Source organism: Vulpes lagopus, chromosome 11 (assembly GCF_018345385.1).
Source record: "Vulpes lagopus strain Blue_001 chromosome 11, ASM1834538v1, whole genome shotgun sequence".
NCBI classification, from domain to species: Eukaryota; Metazoa; Chordata; class Mammalia; order Carnivora; family Canidae; genus Vulpes; species Vulpes lagopus.
The window spans coordinates 63,323,765-63,337,294 of record NC_054834.1 but is presented as its reverse complement, the minus strand read 5'-3'; the positions used below and the strand labels follow the sequence as shown (position 1 = coordinate 63,337,294).

General features: G+C 40.5%; 1 protein-coding gene across 1 annotated transcript; it reads right to left on the bottom strand.

Annotated features, from left to right (window-relative positions):
- Window positions 1-3,394: 3,394 nt before the first annotated feature.
- Window positions 3,395-4,345, bottom strand: LOC121471589 (olfactory receptor 5G3-like). Its single transcript, XM_041722381.1, has one exon. The coding sequence runs from the start codon at window positions 4,343-4,345 to the stop codon at window positions 3,395-3,397; it is 951 nt and encodes a 316-aa protein (XP_041578315.1).
- Window positions 4,346-13,530: the final 9,185 nt, after the last annotated feature.

Here is a 13,530-nt window from a genome sequence, read left to right as displayed (position 1 = left end):
CTAAATTTTGTTTAGATTTTGTGATTCTAACAACTTTTGTTAGGTTACCCATAAGCATATTTAATTACTTCCTTTCTTACAAATGTGTGCTATTCCTCCACTGAAAGATTGAGGGTTTTTTTTTCCCTGTCTTTGAACGAGGCCTACCTTGGTAACTTGCTTGATCAATGAATTGAGCAGATTCTAGGATGGACTTCTTGGTGGACTTTCAGATTGCTGACTGGAGAGATGGCATTGCAATTACTAAGATTCACATCAGTGAATTGAGATGGGGTACAGGTGAAAAATATACATTGGCTTCTGTAATTATCTAGGTTGTGAGAGATAGAGGGAGCAATGGTAATTATTGCACTATGAAGTTGATTGTTGTTTAAATGCCACTAACATCCTAAAGGATGAAAATAAATAACAGACTCAGGCCAGATAATTTCCAATTTATGATATGATGTCAAAGTCAGATAGGCAGCATGTAAAAAGATCCTCATCTCCTACAGTCAGAGACCAGACTGTGTATAAACTCTACCCAACAACTTGACAGAGGGAAATAGAATAAGAAAGAAGCTGAATTCATATCCTCTGCAAGTTTCCTGTACAGAAGTCAGGACTCTGATAAGGAAGGAGTTGGACACTAAGAATTGTGATTAAGATATCTGTGTGGATGTATTTGAGATATTCCAGCTCCCACAAAGCTTGTGACCCTACAGAAGTGACCTTCTCCCCCTTGCTGGAAGAGACCAGCCTTCCTTTGCCAGAGAACATAAAGAGGGCTCTGTGAGAGAGGCTCAAGATAGTGCTTTTTTCAAAATCTTGCCCCACCTCTCTTCTCAGATTTTAAACATAAACCAGGGGCAAGGTTTAGAATGGTATGGTCTAATGACTAAGGAGAATTGGCCTATTATTTACCAAAAGAGTTCTAGGATTTGGCTAATAAGTACCAACCAGAACTGGAAAATAATGCAGTATACATCTTGAATGTGATGTGCTTAGGATAGGAGGAATATAAAGTTGAATGAGGAAGAATTTTCTGATGTAGAACTCCAGTGACTCAAAATTACCTTGTAGGCAAGACACCAGAAGCAGATCCTAATGCACTGTTGGGATGGCACCTTGAACCTTAGAAAAACTGACAGCCTACAGTAAGTGAGGTAGAGATTCCATTATTTCCATGTGAGAGTGTCAAAGAAGGGGCCCAAAGGCTCAGAGATGTGAAGATGCTTGAAAGGATTTATAAGTGAATATATATGATGATGATGATGATGCTATCAGGTATCCATCAAAGAAGATATCAGGTGACTGTGTTCCCTGAAGGGATACTTCTTCCATTGAAACAATAAAGAAAAAGCACTAGTAAGGGAGATTCCTGGGGGGACACCTGGGTGGCCCAATCCGTTAAGCACCTTACTCTTGATTTCAGCTCAGGTCATGATCTCAGGATTGTGAGATTGAGCACCCCCACCCATGGAACTCCATCCTCAGTACAGTCTTCTTGAGATTCTATCCCTTCCCCACCCCTACCCCTCCCAACTCGTGCACTCTCTCTCTCTCTCTCTCTCCCCGTCTCTTTAAATAAATAAATAAATAAATAAATAAATAAATAAATAAAATCTTTTTTAAAAGTTTTTAAAACTGGTGGTATGAGATATTGTTATGCATCTAGGCTTCCTAGAATCAAGGAGGATTGATAGGATTCCAGAACACTTGAATATAGAAATTAATGCCACCATCAAAGACATAGAGGATGCAACAGAAGTAGTTGTATTATCTTGATTTAATTCAGGAGTCTGGCCCATCCAAAAATCGAATGGTTCTTAGAGAGTGTCTGTAGACTGTTTAAAATTCAACCAAGTAGTAGCAACTCTATACTTCACATGGAAATATATACAAGGTCTCCCATACATGGTATGCAATCAATGATTTGGAAAATGTATTCTTTTCTATTCTGATAAGAATGGAGGGTGAAAAACAGTTTATGTTCATGTGAGATGAACAAAATTAACTTAAAATTTTCCCTCAAGGCTGTGCTAACACTCCTGCCCTCCTCAATATAGTCTGCAGGTATGTGGCCTCCTAAGATATATGCCCTCCCACCCACTACACTTAGTGGATCATAACTGCAATTTCTACAACTTTGGTAGCATCATACTGATAGAGCAGATCTCACAAGCAGTTGCTGGAACATTGGGGGCCTTGGTAAAACACCTGTGCTCCAGAGGGTGGGAAGCACAACACAAGCACAAACACCTATTAAGATTCAGGAACTCAATATTGGGTGAGTTTTTACAGATCCAGTGATTAGAAACATGCTACAATACACTATCCAAAGTGAAATTCATGAAGAAAAGAATCAGAGGGTCCTACTAGGCCTCTTTGGGTTTTGGAGGCAACATATTCCACACAGCTAAGAAAATTTCTCCAGCCCAGAGACCACATGGCACAGAAGGCTGGAGTCAGTAAGTGGAACGCAGAACAGGAGAGGCTCTGCAGCAGGTCCAGGTACACTATTAGCAGAAAATAAGGGTGTACATGGCCAAATAGGAGCTTCACCATCATTGTAAATTAAAAATATTCCGTCTAGGGATCCCTGGGTGGCGCAGCGGTTTAGCGCCTACCTTTGGCCCAGGGTGAGATCCTGGAGGCCCAGGGTGAGATCCTGGATACCCGGGATCGAATCCCACGTCGGGCTCCCTGCATGGAGCCTGCTTCTCTCTCTGCCTCTCTCTCTCTCTCTCTCTCTCTCTCTCTCTATCATAAATAATAAAAAAAAATGTTCCATCTACATTGAAAGGCACTGCATTGGTATTTTAATTTCCTTTCACTAACTTGACCAAAAATGATAGTGAATCTTTTTCCATACACTTTTGGCCTATGGGTCCCCGTTTCTGTGAATTATCTGTTCATTTGTTTGCCCATTTATCTATTTTCTTTTTCTTTGAATTTTAAAGAGATTTTTAATTACCAACAATTACTACCTCACTGTTTGGCACATGTACACAAGCACTTTCTTTTGTTTTATTATTCTTTTGTAATATCGTTTGTGGTACCCTGAATTTTCAATTACAGCTTTTGGTTTTCTAGTCTGGATTAAATAGTATTCAAATATCCATGATTGTACAAATATTCACCTCAGTTTTCTTCAAGTATATATCACATTTATATTCCCAACCTATATTATTTTGAAATATAATATGTTATTTTGAAACTCTCTATATTATTTTGAAACTCTTGCCATGTCACAGAAAACAAGATGGCGTAGAAAAATATTTAAGAACTATGTTATTTTTCAAGTCATCCAAGAACTAGCAGAGCATGGACAGACATGCAACTTCTGACTTTCACTTCAAAGAACTTTTTCCTACACGGTTTGTACCAACATCTATGGCACAACACAACAGTTTTATTTTGCCAAAACCATTATGGAATTTTTCATTTCAAACTTCTTCCTGAATGCATTTTTCACCTCCTTGTTCCTCAGACTGTAGATGAGGGGGTTCAACATGGGGATTACCACAGTATAAAATAGAGAAATCACTTTATTGATATCCAGGGAGGGACTGGAGCCAGGCTGAACATAGATAAAGAAAAGAGTCCCATACAGCACAGAGACAACAGCCAGGTGAGAAGAGCAGGTAGAGAAAGCTTTCTGCCTCCCATCAGCAGTCTGGATCTTCAAGATGGCCACCAGGATGCAAACATAGGAGACCATGATGATCAGGCCACTGAGCATTCCTATAGATCCTGCCATGATGAACAACACTAACTTATTGATCCAGGTGTCTGCACATGCTAGGGAAAGCAGTGGAGATATGTCACAGAAGAAGTGATTGATGACATTTGGACCACAGAAGGGTAAGCGAAATGTGAGAATTGTATGAGTCATTGTGCTTATAAAAGCCATGGAATAAGGCCCTACCACCAGCTGCACACAGACCCTCTGGGACATAATGAGTGTATACAGCAAGGGCTTACAGATGGCCATATACCGGTCATATGCCATGGAAGCCAGGAGAAAACATTCAGTTGCCACAAAAAGGCCAAAGAACCACATCTGTGCAGCACAACCCATGAAAGAGATGTCTTTTTTCTCTGCAAAGATATCACACAGCATCTTGGGGGCAATGGAAGAAGAGGAACAGAGATCAACAAAGGACAAGTGGCTGAGAAAAAAGTACATAGGCGTGTGGAATCTGGGATCAGTCCATATGAGAATGATCATCCCTATGTTACTGCCTAGGGTGACAAGATAGATGAAGAGAAGCATGACGAAGAGGACAATCTGTTGATGGAGATGATCTGTGAGGCCCAAGAAAAGAAATTCAGACACTCCTGTCTGATTCTTCTCTTCCATTGGTCAGTTTTAATCTGTTGCAAGAAGGAAAAGCAATTTATATACTTAAAAAATCAGTTGTCAACAGTTACAAATAATACTTTAAGCCAATAACGCATTATCTTAAACAGATTTGTAATAGACAAGTATTGAATTATTGTTGAACTTGAAGATAGTATGTCCATGTACTAGGTCTTGGAGTTGTGTGTAGATATTGTATAAACTTGGACAATTCACCCTTGATCTCTTTAGATTCAGTACCCTCTCCTATAAAAAGAGGAGTCCAACTAAATTGTCTGAAAGTTTTGCAAATCAGAAAATTGCATTTGAAATAGGAATTAGTCTCCACATTTCATCTTACTGTGTTATGGGATAATAAAACTCAGTTAGGAAGACCTTTACTGGGAGTACTGCAAAATCTCACCAATGTGATATTCAGATCCTTACATTAGACATCTGGGAAAGACTAAGCAGAGAAGTTCCTGTTCTCATTAAAGGATCAGTACCATTCTAATATTATAAAGACACAATCATAGATGTGTCTATCAGTCTAATCTCTACTTGCACTGATAACAGAATGTGGAAATGATAACATACACAATCAGTGAAGCAATTACTGATATAAGAGAACATGATGTTATGGAAGAAATGGAGAGGTCTTGTCAGTAAGAACAGGTGATCTGGCAAATTTTGGACAGTAAAACGGAAATGCCATGACAATTGTATAGAAAATTAAGCATCTGTTTGCACCAAAATAACATGTTATTATTTTATGTGATTCCCTAAACATTGTATAAACTTCTTTTAAGGCACTTATCCTGACACTTGTCAGGCAATATCAATTATAGAAATATGAAAAATATCAAATGCAGAATGCTTCACGCAGGAGAAAGAAAATGTTACTTTTTGTCTCATTAGTTCGGGAAGAAGAAATCAAATGGTTTCAAAGGAGACAATCACTATGGAGAAAATGTATATGAAAAAGATCTGATTTTAAATAACGTTTATTATCACTTCAATTAATGTCCTCTTTAAATAAAATAAAAGCAATTTACTACTCATACAATAATTATTTGCGGAACTTGGTGTATGATACAGTGACTGTATCTATTCGATTCTTTTATCATTATCATAACTATTTGCTCAATGCTATGTAAAGTATGTTTTCAGTAGTCACAGGGACAATTCTAGATTTATGTTAGGTGCATCAGCCATGACATAAATGAAAACATTTATGCCAGTCCAAATATACTAATATAGGTATGTGAAGGTTAGGTGGTAGCAGAGACAGGCTGCTTCTAGTTTTGGACCAACCTCCCTACTTTCTCTCTTTCTCTTTCTTTCTTTTTTCTTTCTTTCTTTCTTTCTTTTTTTCTTCTTTCTTTCTTTCTTTCTTTTCTTTCTTTCTTTTTTTCTTCTTTCTTTCTTTCTTTCTTTCTTTCTTCTTTTCTATCTTTCTTCTTTCCTTTCTTTCTCCTTTCTTTCTCTCTTGCTCTCCTCTCTCTCTTTTCTTCTTTTTTATTTGATTATAAGCCATTTTGAGTCTTCTATAAGACAGGGAGGATAATTTCTATGCCCCTTTCATATCTACATTCTGTGACCTTAGAAATCTTTATTGACATTGAGGATCTCTATATTACACAAAAATAAATAGGAAATTCAGTTTTTAAAAGTCACACCAAATCAATTGTTTTATCTCCTGAGAATGTGAACAGAATGCCCAAGTCTACTCTCTTCTGAGAGCCTGAGCTAGGAATGTTATTTTCCTGACATTTAAATTCATCCTGATATTGCTCCACCAAATTTCAAAAACTTCGTATTTTCCAAAATACAATGTACTCACTTCTTTAAGGATATCCTTCGTGTAGCATTCTCAAAGGCTTCCAAAGAAATGATCATTTTCTAGAAAAATGAAACACTCAACTTTCTTGATGGTGGTAACCTCTTCCAAGAGGCATGACCTTTAAATACTCTGTGAAGAAGACAAATCTCCATCTTGAAGAGCCCAGCAGTGAAGAAATAATGTTTGGCCTGCAAATGAATATACACATATTGGCACAGAACAAGGGGACATGTTCTCAGGAGTTTTCAATAGTTTAGAGCCAGGTCCCCAAAGAACTAAAACCTCAAGAGTTTATTCCTAAAGGGATAAAATTAAAATAATCTCAGTGGCACTCGGACCAAGTATGATTTCCTAATTGTGTCTTTTCTCAAAGAGAGGATTCCTAAGAAAACATGAGAGTTTTGCCCCCACTTTTGGGTTCCTTTTGCCAAAAAGAGCCCTCTTTTCTATCATTCGGGAGTGATCCATTGAACACCAGAACCAGTTTGGAGGAAGTAGTTTGCTACCTGGATTCTGGACACATCACCTGATGTTAATGTCAATTCCGCAGCTTTACAACTTGTGTCACTTTGAGCACATTTTCAAGTCTCTCTGTGCCTCATACTCCTCATCTCTAAACTAAAGAAGACAACAGTGTCTAGTTCACAGAGATCTTGGAAGGATCTAATGAAGTGATACTTTTAAAGTACTTAATGAGTGTCCAGCACAGAATCAGTGCTCATTAATGGTGTGTATTTTGTTAAGGATTTATAGCATAATTAGGGACACAATCCTTGGACATTAAAATAAAACAGTAGATTTTTTAATTCTCTAGGCAAAATAAAACACAGTCACTGAACTCCAGAGAAAGGACAGATCACTATAAAACTGGAATAGAGGAGAAAATACTCAAGGAAGGAATTACTCTAGAAAGATAAATAAAATTTAGATAGACTGAAGTTAAAGGAAAGGTTTTCCAGGCAGTACTAATGAAATCCACAGAAGCAGGAACAGAAGCACAGAGGTTGTTCGGGATGGGAGGGTCACACAAGAGAGAAGCAAGGGTAGCATCTGATGACATAGATTTAACTGTTGTAATCACTACCTTCTCTGAGACCTTGTTGTTGAAAAAGGAGTTGATATCCCCTTCTATTCAACCCCGATAGCGTTTTATCAGTAATTCATTTTTAATTTTCTATCTCAGAAGGTTTCAATAATTGGCATTGGGTAAGTATTTGTTGAATTACTGGAAAATAACTCCCCCAAAAATTTATAGCACATAATGATGTATATTTAGCAATTAAATTTATGTTATATACACTTGATTAAGGATGGCAGGAAAATTCTTCTTAAAGCCAATTAAAAATAATAAGAAAAACAACAAAAACAGATTTTTTGACATTTTATTAAACCTAAAAAGGGAAAGGAAAATAATGAGAAAAATCATTCTATTAACAAAAAAAATTATAGAAAACTCTTTAATACATTTTTAAATTTTAAAATATCCATTATGTGGAACAACAACATTGAAAAAAAGAAAAAAGATTATATCACATAATGGGAAGTAAACTGGCTAATCTCAGGAAAGAAATTATATGAAAGAACTTATATGAAAATTGTCAGCACATGAAACAAAACAAAATTGCTCCTTAATCATAAGATAACAAATTCATGGATAGAAACTTAGGTGCAGTAAAGTTTCAATATTCCAACAGAAGAATTAAAACATGATGAAAAGACCAAATATTGAAAGGAGGAAAGATAAGTATAAATAAACAAAAACTTAGCTTTTTTATCAGAAAGTAAAGAATGCTATCTAAATTTGATAATAAATAGATAAATCCGTTAGCTGGAGTTATGGGAATAATTGTCAAAAGATCTAAAAACAAACACAGTTAAGAATAGTGTCTTTGTAAATGTGTCTGTTCTAGGAAGTTTTCATCAAGTTTTTCTAAATTTCTGATTTTTTTAAACATATGCCTTATTGTTTAACAAAAAATTATTTAATAACAATAAGCTAATCTCAAAAAAAAATTGCTCCTTAAAGCAATCATGGAAGATGTTTGAGAAGAATAAAAAGATAAAATTTAAAAATAAACCACAACTTCAAAATGTTTATAAGAAAGATGATTACTAAAGAACAAAGGAAGATCCAACATGTAAATTGGTATCCCTGAAGAGATATGTCATATGTAAAACATTTACCAAAACATATGATCTATATTTAAGAAGTAAAAGCACACAATATGTCTTAATGAAAAAACATAAAATTCTGGTTAAGGCATTGGAGTTCTCTTTTTTGTCCTTCACTGAAGAGGGAAAGAATCTAATCATTCTCAAAATGTTCCCCAATTTCATTTCACCTTACATTCATTAAAGTGAACACTCTTATAGATGAGCCTAAGATTAGAAAGCTGTGAATATTATAGGAAATGGTGATATGACAATAGTAATATACTCAATAGTGATATTAATATGACTAATAATAATATGACTATATAATTAGCACGAACATGAAATAAAAGAAGACAATTTTACAGGTTCCCTTGTCTACCAATCTCCTCCTCTCAGAGAAGAGAGGTATTAAATACTGATCGAATGCAAAAAATACAGTATTTTATATGTAAGTATATTCTAAGACATAGAAAATTTGTTGCTAGGAGCATTAAGAATGATAACATAATCTATCAAAATCAGCTGATGAAAGGAATATAAGAAATATAAATAAAGAAAAACTCTAACATTAATTAATACTAACATCTTTTACACTGATGTAATTTTAAAGCAATAATTCAAGAAATAGTTTATTATACATAATTCTAAAGGTTAACATCAGGGATTATAAAAATAAATTATACCACTTCCAGATTATCAGAAGAAAAGCATATACGGAGGGGAGGGGCAAGATGGCGGCAGAGCAGGGTCTCCAGGTCACCTGTCCTCAGCAAATTACCTAGAAAACCATCCAATCATCCTGAAAACCTACGAATTCGGCCTGAGATTTAAAGAGAGACCAGCTGGAACGCTACAGTGAGAAGAGTTCGCGCTTCTATCAAGGTAGGAAGACGGGGAAAAAGAAATAAAGGAACAAAAGGCCTCCAAGGGGGAGGGGCCCGCGAGGAGCCGGGCTGAGGCCGGGGCGAGTGTCCCCAGGACAGGAGAGCCCCGTCCCGGAGGAGCAGGAGCTGCACCGACCTTCCCCGCGGAAAGGGGCTCGCAGGGAGGTGGAGCAGGATCCCCAGGAGGGCGGGGACGCCCTCGGGCTCCCTGGGACAGTAACAGAGGAACTGCGCCCCGGAGAGTGCGCCGAGCTCCCTAAGGGCTGCAGCGCTCGGCGGGACCCGGAGCAGCTCGGAGGGGCTCGGGCGGCGGCTCCGCGGAGGGGGCTGCGCGGCTCCGGGAACAGCTCGGCGGCGGCGGCTCGGGCGGAGGAAGAAGCTCCGCGGAGGGGGCTGCGCGGCTCCGGGAACAGCTCGGAGGGGCTCGGGCGGCGGCTCCGCGGAGGGGGCTGCGGGGCTCCGGGAACAGCTCGGCGGCGGCGGCTCGGGCGGAGGAAGAAGCTCCGCGGAGGGGGCTGCGCGGCTCCGGGAACAGCTCGGAGGGGCTCGGGCGGCGGCTCCGCGGAGGGGGCTGCGGGGCTCCGGGAACAGCTCGGCGGCGGCGGCTCGGGCGGAGGAAGAAGCTCCGCGGAGGGGGCTGCGCGGCTCCGGGAACAGCTCGGAGGGGCTCGGGCGGCGGCTCCGCGGAGGGGGCTGCGGGGCTCCGGGAACAGCTCGGCGGCGGCGGCTCGGGCGGAGGAAGAAGCTCCGCGCGGAGGGGGCTGCGGGGCTCCGGGAACAGCTCGGAGGGGCTCGGGCGGCGGCTCCGCGGAGGGGGCTGCGGGGCTCCGGGAACAGCTCGGCGGCGGCGGCTCGGGCGGAGGAAGAAGCTCCGCGCGGAGGGGGCTGCGCGGCTCCGGGAACAGCTCGGAGGGGCTCCGGCGGCGGCTCCGCGGAGGGGGCTGCACCGCCGGGAGCGCGAATCCAACAGCGCAGGCCCCGGAGCACAGGGCGCCGGGACACAGCCCAGGATCCGGCCTCCCCCGGGACAGGCAGAGGCCGGGAGGGCCCAGGACAGCAAGGACGCTCCTGCCTGGAACTGTGCAGATCAGCGGCCCCGCCCCGGAGCCCCCAGGCCCTGCAGACGGAGAGCCCCGGAGCTACTGCGGGGGCTGGATCCAGGGTCCCAGAGCTGCCCCCGCCACTGTGGCTTCCTCCCGGGGCCTCACGGGGTCAACAACCCCCACCGAGCCCTGCACCAGGCAGGGGCAGAGCAGCTCCCCCAAGTGCCAACACCTGAGAATCAGCACAGCAGGCCCCTCCCCCAGAAGACCAGCGAGACGGACCAGTTCCAAGGGAAGTCAAGGGACTTAAAGTACACAGAATCGGAAGATACTCCCCCGTGATTTTTTTTGTTTTTTGTTTTTTTGTTTTTCTTTTTGTTTTTTTTTTTTTGTTTTTTTTTGGTTTGTTTTGTTTTGTGCTTTTTTTTCTCTCTTTCTTCTTGATTTCTGTTTTGTTTTTTTTTAATTTTATTTTATTTATTTATGATAGGCACACAGTGAGAGAGAGAGAGAGGCAGAGACATAGGCAGAGGGAGAAGCAGGCTCCATGCACTGGGAGCCTGACGTGGGATTCGATCCCGAGTCTCCAGGATCGCGCCCTGGGCCAAAGGCAGGCGCCAAACCGCTGCGCCACCCAGGGATCCCTTTTTTTTTGTTTTGTTTTTTTTTAATTTTATTTTATTTATTTCTTCTTGATTTCTGATTGCTTCCCCCACCCCCCCTTTTTTCTTTTTTCTCCTTTCTTTCTTTTTCTTTCTTTTTCTCCTCTTTTTCCCCTATTTTTTTCTTCTTTCTCTTTTTTCTTTTTCTCTTTTCTTTCCTTCTCTCTCTTTTTCTCCTTTTCCCAATACAACTTGTTTTTGGCCACTCTGCACTGAGCAAAATGACTAGAAGGAAAACCCCTCAAAAAAAAGAATCAGAAACAGCCCACTCTCCCACAGAGTTACAAAATATGGATTACAATTCAATGTCAGAAAGCCAATTCAGAAGCACTATTTTACAGCTACTGGTGGCTCTAGAAAAAACCATAAAGGACTCAAGAGACTTCATGACTGCAGAATTTAGATCTAATCAGGCAGAAATTAAAAATCAATTAAATGAGATGCAATCCAAGCTAGAAGTCCTAACGACGAGGCTTGACGAGGTGGAAGAACGAGTGAGTGACATAGAAGACAAGTTGATGGCAAAGAGGGAAACTGAGGAAAAAAGAGACAGGCAATTAAAAGACCATGAGGATAGATTAAGGGAAATAAATGACAGCCTGAGGAAGAAAAACCTACGTTTAGTTGGGGTTCCCGAGGGCGCGGAAAGGGACAGAGGGCCAGAATATGTATTTGAACAAATCCTAGCTGAAAACTTTCCGAATCTGGGAAGGGAAACAGGCATTCAGATCCAGGAAATAGAGAGATCCCCCCCTAAAATCAACAAAAACCGTTCAACACCTCGACATTTAATAGTGAAGCTTGCAAATTCCAAAGATAAGGAGAAGATCCTTAAAGCAGCAAGAGAAAAAAAGTCCCTGACTTTTATGGGGAGGAATATTAGGGTAACAGCAGACCTCTCCACAGAGACCTGGCAGGCCAGAAAGGGCTGGCAGGATATATTCAGGGTCCTAAATGAAAAGAACATGCAACCAAGAATACTTTACCCCGCAAGGCTTTCATTCAAAATGGAAGGAGAGATAAAGAGCTTCCAAGACAGGCAGCAACTGAAAGAATATGTGACCTCCAAACCAGCTCTGCAAGAAATTTTAAGGGGGACTCTTAAAATTCCCCTTTAAGAAGAATTTCAGTGGAACAATCCACAAAAACAAGGACTGAATAGATATGATGACACTAAACTCATATCTATCAATAGTAACTCTGAATGTGAACGGGCTTAATGACCCCATCAAAAGGCGCAGGGTTTCAGACTGGATAAAAAAGCAGGACCCATCTATTTGCTGTCTACAAGAGACTCATTTTAGACAGAAGGACACCTACAACCTGAAAATAAAAGGTTGGAGAACCATTTACCATTCAAATGGTCCTCAAAAGAAAGCAGGGGTTGCCATCCTTATATCAGATAAATTAAAATTTACCCCGAAGACTATAGTGAGAGATGAAGAGGGACACTATCTCATACTCAAAGGATCTATCCAACAAGAGGACTTAACACTCCTCAATATATATGCCCCGAATGTGGGAGCTGCCAAATATTTAAACCAATTAATAACCAAACTCAAGAAATACCTTGATAATAATACACTTATACTTGGTGACTTCAATCTAGCTCTTTCTACCCTGGATAGGTCTTCTAAGCACAACATCTCCAAAGAAACGAGAGCTTTAAATGATACACTGGACCAGATGGATTTCACAGATATCTACAGAACTTTACATCCAAACTCAACTGAATACACATTCTTCTCAAGTGCACATGGAACTTTCTCCAGAATAGACCACATACTGGGTCACAAATCGGGTCTGAACCGATACCAAAAGATCGGGATAGTCCCCTGTATATTCTCAGACCATAATGCCTTGAAATTAGAACTTAATCACAACAAGAAATATGGAAGGACCACAAACACGTGGAGGTTAAGGACCATCCTGCTAAAAGATGAAAAGGTCAACCAGGAAATTAAGGAAGAATTAAAAAGATTCATGGAAACTAATGAAAATGAAGATACAACCGTTCAAAATCTTTGGGATGCAGCAAAAGCAGTCCTGAGGGGGAAATACATCGCAATACAAGCATCCATTCAAAAACTGGAAAGATCTCAAATTCAAAAGCTCACCTTACACATAAAGGAACTAGAGAAAAAGCAACAAATAGACCCCACCCCCAGCAGAAGAAGAGAGTTAATTAAAATTCGAGCAGAACTCAATGATATCGAGACCAAAAGAACTGTGGAACAGATCAACAGAACCAGGAGTTGGTTCTTTGAAAGAATTAATAAGATAGATAAACCATTAGCCAACCTTATTAAAAAGAAGAGAGAGAAGACTCAAATTAATAAAATCATGAATGAGAAAGGGGACATCACTACCAACACCAAGGAAATACAAACGATTTTAAAAACATATTATGAACAGCTGTATGCCAATAAATTAGGAAATCTAGAAGAAATGGACGCATTCCTGGAAAGCCACAAACTACCAAAACTGGAGCAGGAAGAAATAGAAAACCTGAACAGGCCAATAACCAGGGAGGAAATTGAAGGAGTCATCAAAAACCTCCCAAGACACAAGAGTCCAGGGCCAGATGGCTTCCCAGGGGAATTCTATCAAACGTTTAAAG